This window comes from Rhododendron vialii, chromosome 2a (assembly GCF_030253575.1).
Source record: "Rhododendron vialii isolate Sample 1 chromosome 2a, ASM3025357v1".
Lineage (NCBI taxonomy): Eukaryota > Viridiplantae > Streptophyta > Magnoliopsida > Ericales > Ericaceae > Rhododendron > Rhododendron vialii.
Genome location: NC_080558.1, coordinates 43,993,940 through 44,001,878, shown reverse-complemented (window position 1 = coordinate 44,001,878; position 7,939 = coordinate 43,993,940). Strand labels below are relative to the sequence as shown.

Genomic DNA, 7,939 nt, shown 5'->3' with positions numbered 1-7,939 from the left:
GGGGCCCCTACCATTACATTCATGTGCAAAAGTTGCAAAACTAAATCTGTACGTACAAGAGGGATAACGAAGTACTACTATGCTACGTAGTATTTTATTTTACATAACAAAAAAGTTCTGAACCCATATCTTTTGTGGACAATAGAGATTAAAGATAATTGTGCAAGCACCTCCTATTGCATGGGAGAGTGCATAGAGAATCAGAGATAGAGATCGCTAGACCCATATTCTCCTATAGTGAGTGAGATAATCTGTGTTCTCTTTTTTACCCCCCAAAAAAAAAAAAAAAAACTGTGTTCTCCACTCAAAGGAAATTGCAACTGTCCTAAACCTCCTAGTGCATGTGAATTTTGTGTGTGTGTGTGTGTGTGTGTTTTAAATCAAAAGGCCGGAAAATCCCTCCGCACAGAGGCATGCACACGGGTTTTCGGCACAAAAGATCATGCCTCAGCTAGAGGAGGTCCGATCCCCTTGGCACAGAGGCACACAGATTTTCGACACAGAGAATCTTGTCTCCTCCTAGAGACCTAGTGCAGTTGGTCGGTTTGCCATTTATGCTTATGTATGTGTGTGCTTGTGGCCGGGGAAAAGAATGCAAATGACCCGTCAGTGAAAGAGGAACACCTCGAAGAAAGAAAATTGGGCCAGGTCTGGCCCCTAAATAATCGGGCTGACCCAGTCCAAGCTCGTTGGGCTCCAGCTAAAAAATTGGGCCCTGCCCAACCCAGAGTTAAAATTTTAGGCCCAAGCTCAGTCCGAAGCCATAACTTTTCCGGGCTATTTAGGCCCTTTTTCCTTAGAAAATTTCGTTAATTTCTAGGAGTAAAATGAATCTTTGAGCACAATTATTATTTTATTACATCAAAATGAAGGGTATTTTTTTGCTTCATGAATTACATAAAAGAATTTATTGAGTGCATGGCTTCGACACATTGTGCGTGGAATATAATTGAATAGTTCTTGTAAGCATAAACTTTGGAATAAAAATACTTCTTTCGGTTAAACAAAAACAAATCATTGATGTTACATTGCAAACTTTTTATAATTAACATGTGAGGGGATAAATTGCATCACTAGAGGTCGAGTACATCCCAACTAGGTTGACACCCACGAGCCTGACAATCACTAATTTGCCTACTAGATCTCAAAAAACTATATAATCCATTTGGAATTAAGAAAAGTTTTACACTAGGGAGTCATATATAGTGCATGTTTTGCAAATTATTTTTTTTTTGAACAGCAAAGAAAATTTATTAATCTTTGAAAACAGATTACAAAGATTAAAAGGATCCAAAGCACGAGGCATCAAACAGAGCAAGAAGAACTCCGACAATCATATGCTACTAGGAACCAGAAATGTTTTGCAAATTAATTGACCATCGGAGTCAGACAATTCTATTGGATCGCCCATAAACATAGTTGCCCGATTGCTTTGAATCTTCATTTGCTCATCGCTATTTTGGTCAGACAAGTCACCGAAGGAAGCTCATCCTGAAGAAGTTATCCAGAGGAGTGGGAAATCTTCCCATCGCCACACTGTCCCGCGAGACCACCCTTTACGGAGAGTTGTAGTACCACAGCCCTGTAGGGTGGCTCGCGAGGAAAACAAGAACCCAATTGAACAAGCTCATATTTGGCAGTTCCAGTGAACCAAAACAATCAGTACTAACCCTGTTACAACGTTATAAGAAACGAAATGTGGAAAAACATAAACATTTGGGATAAATTCTTCTTATTTTTTTGTTTCCGCGAAATACACCAGCAAAGAAAAACTTATAAATACCCAAAGACAAGAGGAGATTCATTAACCTGCTAGATTAAATGATCAAACATTCAAACTGATCGATCAAGTAGTGTTGTGATTGTAAAGTGATATTGAGGTCTGTAGCTAAAGAGGGAAAATGAGGCTCAAAAGGCCTTGAAGTTACAATAAGTTGCAAATCTCTCACATGTCTCACTTGGTTTTGACTAGAAACACATCAACTACTAAAAGGACGATACGAATACAAATGAAGAGAGTTGAGAAAGCGCAAAACTCGATCATTCTTGATACGAAAGGCATATCAAAGGCCCCTCGCAAGGAATATCGATCAGAGCCAAAAAAAACCAACAAGTCTTGAATTATATGGCTCGCGATTTGACAATGTCGATGCTCATTTCGCTGGGATCTGTTGCCTGCAGTTCGACTTGAATCCCGTCGAGTTCTCTCTTGAATCTATCCTTGGAACTAGCATACACCATCTTATCCCTCACCCTTGATGTATCAGGAGCCCTGTTCCCGAAAACCCGAAAAATAATTAGTATTCCTCAGTTATGTCTAGTGTCAGAAACAAATGAACTCTAGGCTATATTCTGTGTTCATTATACTGAGAGCTTCATACTTAGATTGCTTTCCCTTCATAAATAGGCATTGGGGGTGCAAACGAGTCAAGTCGAGCTGAGTTGAGTTTTTTATCGTTCAAGCTTGGCTTGTTTGAAAACGAGGCGAGCTCGATTAATTTATAAAATGAGCCTCTTTTAACAAGCCGAGGTTTAAATTGTTGAGCGCAGCTCAGGTACTAAAGGAGCCTGAAAACTCGTGCTCGAGCTGCTCGATTCGTTTGCGGCCCTAGGCATGCCACGGGGTTCCAACTTACATAGAATGAGAACCAAGGGTCGTTGGTCGTATAAATCCTTTAAGTCAATGCAAGCAATAATTAAGCCTAGCTTTTGACTCTTGGAATCATGATTTTATTGAGTGCATTTACAAGGTACGTACCATGCAATGAAGAATATTTTGCTTTTCTGGACATTCTCATCTGTGGTGAAGTCGAAGTCATAGACAGCGTAGCGGCACTTGTCGCTCGGGAGGGAGGCAGCAAAATCATCATAGCTCTCCTCAGGGTTCCCGAGCTTCTCGACCGTCACCCGTTGGTTCTCAATCTTGAACACGATGAACCGGTAGTTCCTCTTCGCTTTCAGCTCCAAAAACTTCAGCTTACACTCGTCGTCCACCGCCATTCCAGATGCAGCATTCGCCTTCCCCAAAAAGTTGCAATATCAGAAACGAGAAATTGGAAATGACAAAAGGAAAGGATCCTCCTCCCCGCCCCACATGGACACTGGCCAGACCTGTTCAATGCCCTTGTGGGATCTTTCTGAGACCACTTTGATGATCGAAGTCGTTCACTTTTAAAAAAAAATTAGACCATCAACCAGGCCGTAACTTGTGTTCGTCGAATATCGATTGAAATGTTTTTGAAACACATTTATGCTTATAAAAGTCTTTTAAATGAATTTTGAAACACTGGATCAAAACTTTTTTTTTTTTTAACAACATAAATGCATGTGTTTCGAAAATACATTGATCAATATCTAATGACCATAATTTTGACGTAATTGATAGTCTCGAGAAATTCTAAAAAATAAACGATTCTGATTATCAAAGAGGCCCACAAAAGATCTTGACAAGAACTGGCCCTCAAAGAGGATCCCCTCCAATCTTTGAAACCATCTAGAAAGAGACAAGCTGGGATAAATGACCAACAAAAAATGAGTACTGCATTAAGTATTTTGACACAGATTGTTCAAGCTCATGATTATCTCCACCAAATATAATTCATGGAATATTCTCAACTACCTCATCAAAAAAAAGTGTGGAAATTCTGGTGTAATTTTCACATGACAATGATACTTCCTTTATCCAGAAGCATACATAGTCATACCAACTTTGTTTTCATATCCATCTTTCTGCACCGAGAGAGAGAGAGAGAGAGAGAGAGAGAGAGAGAGAGAGAGAGAGAGAGAGAGAGAGAGAGCATACCATGTTGTCCTCCAAGGAGGGAGCAGAGAGATATGGGAAATGTGGGAAACAAAAGGGAAAGGGGGCTAAGGGGGGCCAAAAGAATGAATGAGAGACATGGGAGTGAAAAACAGAGAAAACAGATCCTTGATTTTTGGGGAGATAAAGAGAGAGAGAGAGGTGGGACTTGTATCGTTCCAATTTTATCGGATGTTCCCGAAGGGACGGGAGAGGTGGGACTTGAGGAGAGGAGAGAATTTGTTGGACAAAATGATAGGTTGACATATTTTTTGTGCCTTATGTTTTCAGTTAGCCTCCACAATTCACTAACTTGCCTCCACGTTGTGTGAAGTTGCAATGGGATGTCCAAACCCGGAACCCCCAAACTCACTTTTCCATTTTTGGCACGTTACGGGTACGAGTACACCGGGATTTTAGAAGTACCCGTGCTTCATGAATACACAAACAACTTTAGAAGTACCATGATTCCTTCATGGTTGAGAACATTCTTTACAATCTCACCTCTTTTGTAACAATAACCTCGACGAGTCAACGCCCTCGATCATAAGACTTATGTTATCAGGAGCGAAATCAGAAATTTTTGAATTCTGAGATCAATATCTAGAAAAATGTTAACTATAAGACTTAGTCTTTTCGTTATTTATTAATAATTCGAAAACGCTACCGACAACTCTTAAAACGGTGGTTATGGTGTAAAAAATGCTCAAAAGCTCATTTCGAAAAGTAGATAAAGATTTATAAATTGGCATAACTTTTACAAAAATAAATTTCTAAATTCTTTTCCATTGGGTATACTATTACGAGTATTATCAATGTCTATAATTGGGAGATGCTTAATAAGGCCGTACAATTAGAAGGGGCAGTCCTTATTTTTAGTGAGGGTACTTTGTGCTAAGACAATGACTAATGCTACTCCCCTAGCTTTGAATATAAAGCAAGCGGGTTGAAACTTTTGGATCGGGAGACGCTGTCAAGCGAGGGGCTTGGCAACAGTGCCGAGCGGCTAATTCGGGAGATGCTGTCAAAAGTTTTATACTATTGCGCTTGTTCATCCATTACTATCCGAGAACGGATTCTTTGTTATATTGTTTGTGTTCCAGTTTGCTTTTAACCACATGATCGAGAAGAACGGTGAATTGAAAGAATGTAAGTAAAATCATGATGATGAAATTCCAAAAAAAATTAGGCTTGTTTGTTTGAGGGGATTCGAGGTTGGGATTGAATATGTAATGTCGTGGATCTCAACTCTCCAGCATTTTCTGTTGCATTATGGACATAAATTGCATATCTTGACAAAGCCTATATATCCTGGGATATGAAATCAGAGGTGTCATGGGATTTTATATCCCCTCCATCAAGAACTACTTACAAATGTAATTGTATTTTCCTCACCGTTTCTATCCTAATGTGACTTAGATGAGGATAAAATAGGAAATGCATTTAATAATCCCAACCAAAACAATCATTGGATTTCTTTTCTCTCCTCCATTTATATCTACTAGCGGTTGGGGGTGCATGTGAAAATGCAAGTGAAAATATTTGGAGAGTACAAGTGGCAGGGTGGGTTGTTTTCTCCAGAAGTGGGATGGGTGATTGAGTTTTAGTGATTTTACTATTTCGCCCTAAGGTTAATCATATTACAGTAAAATCAGATGTTAAAATTTGGATTTTTATGAAACAAAAGTAGAAATCACTTTTGTGATACAGTTTAAAAAACAGGTCGTACCAAAAGCTCCTCCCCTTTACAGAGTAAAATAGATATCCCAAGGGAGATTAATATCTTACCCTAAGGATTTTATATGATTATATATATATCACGTCTTTTCATCTCCCAGAAAACAAACGAGCGCTTCTTAACTGAAATGCACTACAGTTCCAGTGTCAAAATCCTTTGTCACATAGCTGACTGCCGTTGGGAAAAGCTCACAGATCCTTCCAAGCTTCTAATTGTGGCAAGAAGGTGTGGGTAGAGAGAGAGAGAAGGAAAGAGAAAGTCCACCACCCAAATATAGTAATGGCCCCCAGTGGATTCTGTTCTAAGAAAATTGGCTCCAGACATAAGGGTTTGTCGTTTGTCCGGTTATTGGGTGGATTTACCTCTCACACAATCGATTACGGTTTAATCTTTGTAGTTAGGCAGCAAAAAAGTAATTTGTTGTAAACTTCCTGGTTCTAATGTTTATAACCTGTCTTTGACAGGATTAAAAAAAAGAATAGTTATTTGTCAAGGTGCGCAAAAACTGGTTCGAAAATTCCTGACCGTCAGAGGAAAAAAAAACAGAAGGGATTGCTTTGTGCTCAAGGCTATGTTCGATCTTGAAATCTTTTGAGCAACTTGATGCTCACACTTCAGCGCACATGCATCGGTTCATGCCGAATAAATAGAGTCAATAGACTGACTCTTTCGCTCCCTGCATCCAATGACCAGAAGACACGTACCCGAGCTGACCAACATAAGCTTCTCCAACAAACAGCCAAACAAAACCCAATTACAAACTTTTTACCGACTTTTGCTGTTTTCTTAATTTTTACTGATTTGGGTTCATGGAGGCATGGAGTATAGTTTTTTCGTCTCATCGTTCGTCTCGATGAGAAGCACCAAAATATATATGTGTGTATATATATATATTATATAAATCAAAATTAAAAAATTCAAATGCGAAAAAACAATCTTTTTAGTTGTTTTTTATAAACATTTTTTCAACTTTTAGCTTTATTTTTAATTGAGATAATACCAAAACTGTTTTGGTTAATGTCAAAACTTCAGCGCATAAAAGTCTTGTACACTGCACATGATATAAGTCTTTTATGTACTAAAATTTTGTCATTAATAAAAATAATTTTGACATTATCATTTTTTTATTTTTATATTTTCACAAATTTTCTTGTCGAGCCCAATATGCGAGGTAAAGATAGTGGGACACGAAGTAATTATTGAGTGATGTTGAAGCATAGCCAACTGACACTTCCAAGCCCATTCATCTTTACGTAATTACACGGGATCTATATGGTACTTAATTATAGACCCTACAAGATTTTGTGTTGATTAGCAACCCTCGAGTGCCGCTTGGTCATGCTCCAGGAGCGCCCCATAACTTTTGTGAGAAACTTTTAGGTAAACTGGGATACCAAGCTCCATCGTATTCTTTCTCGTCCGTTTCTCATTTTTCGGTCATTTTTCGATCATATTTGGATGATTGACTCCGTTCATTTTAATTTGTAGACTTCGACGAGAACCTTAATCTTTCAAAAAATTGTGTTCATCGGACTTTATTTGATACATGATCGGCACACTTGAAAATCACAAAAAAAAACTAAAATTGGGTTTTGATTTAGTGTGTTTTTTGACTCAGTTTTGGTTTTCTTTAATTTTCACGTGTGCCAATCATGTATCAAATAAAGTCTGATGAACATAATTTTTGGTATGATTATGGTCTTTACCGAACTTTACAAAATGAACGGAGCCGATCATCCAAATGTGATTAGAAAATAGCCGAAAAAAAATACCATGGGGTTTGATATCCCCGGTATACCTAAAAGTTTCTCTAACTTTGCATGGTCTTTGTGTTAACTATAAACTCTAGTTTCTTGTTAGGCTTTTGTTTATATTTCAGCTTTTCTTAGTAGAGAAATTAGTTGAACCCAGTACTACTATTAAATTTTTATTTTTCCCGAACAAACCTGAAAAAAAAATGAAATAACCAAAAGGGGGACATTCACACGAGATAGAAAAAATGTTAGGGCTCGGTGAGTGAAATCGAAAGCATTCGAGACAAAATAACACTAATGACTCTTTGACTCCCTCCGACCCAAAACCAAGAGCAGTAAACGAGTTTAAAATTAGAGCTTGTTTGCATTCTAACAACCAACGTGCAGTAAACGAGTCTAAAATTAGAGCTCGCTTGCATTCTACCCGCGACTGCTGACTGTTGTCCTGATGACTCCGGTCTTTGACTTCCTGCGTTCAATAAAAAACGGACGCGTACCAAGCAACACCAACACAAGCTCCTCCAATAATGCACCCAACCAAAACCCAATTTCAAATTTTTATCTTCCCACTAAAACCAAACGTCCGTCCACCCTCCCCCGTCAACTCCACCCATATCCCACCTGGCTAACGGAAACCGTCATCCCCCC

General features: G+C 38.6%; 1 protein-coding gene across 1 annotated transcript; it reads right to left on the bottom strand.

Annotated features, from left to right (window-relative positions):
* Window positions 1-1,846: 1,846 nt before the first annotated feature.
* On the bottom strand, window positions 1,847-3,972 carry LOC131315625 (actin-depolymerizing factor 7-like). The gene is made up of 3 exons (XM_058344793.1): window positions 3,803-3,972; window positions 2,759-3,018; window positions 1,847-2,272 (listed from the first exon to the last, which is right to left on the bottom strand). Exons 1-3 carry the CDS (start codon window positions 3,803-3,805, stop codon window positions 2,122-2,124), a joined length of 414 nt encoding a protein of 137 aa, XP_058200776.1. The 5' UTR covers window positions 3,806-3,972; the 3' UTR covers window positions 1,847-2,121.
* Between the last annotated feature and the right edge of the window lie 3,967 nt (window positions 3,973-7,939).

Coding starts and splice junctions, on each gene's coding strand:
- LOC131315625 (XM_058344793.1), bottom strand. Junction 2,273..2,758: donor AAAATATTCTTCATTGCATG/GTACGTACCTTG, acceptor TTTCGGGAACAG/GGCTCCTGATACATCAAGGG.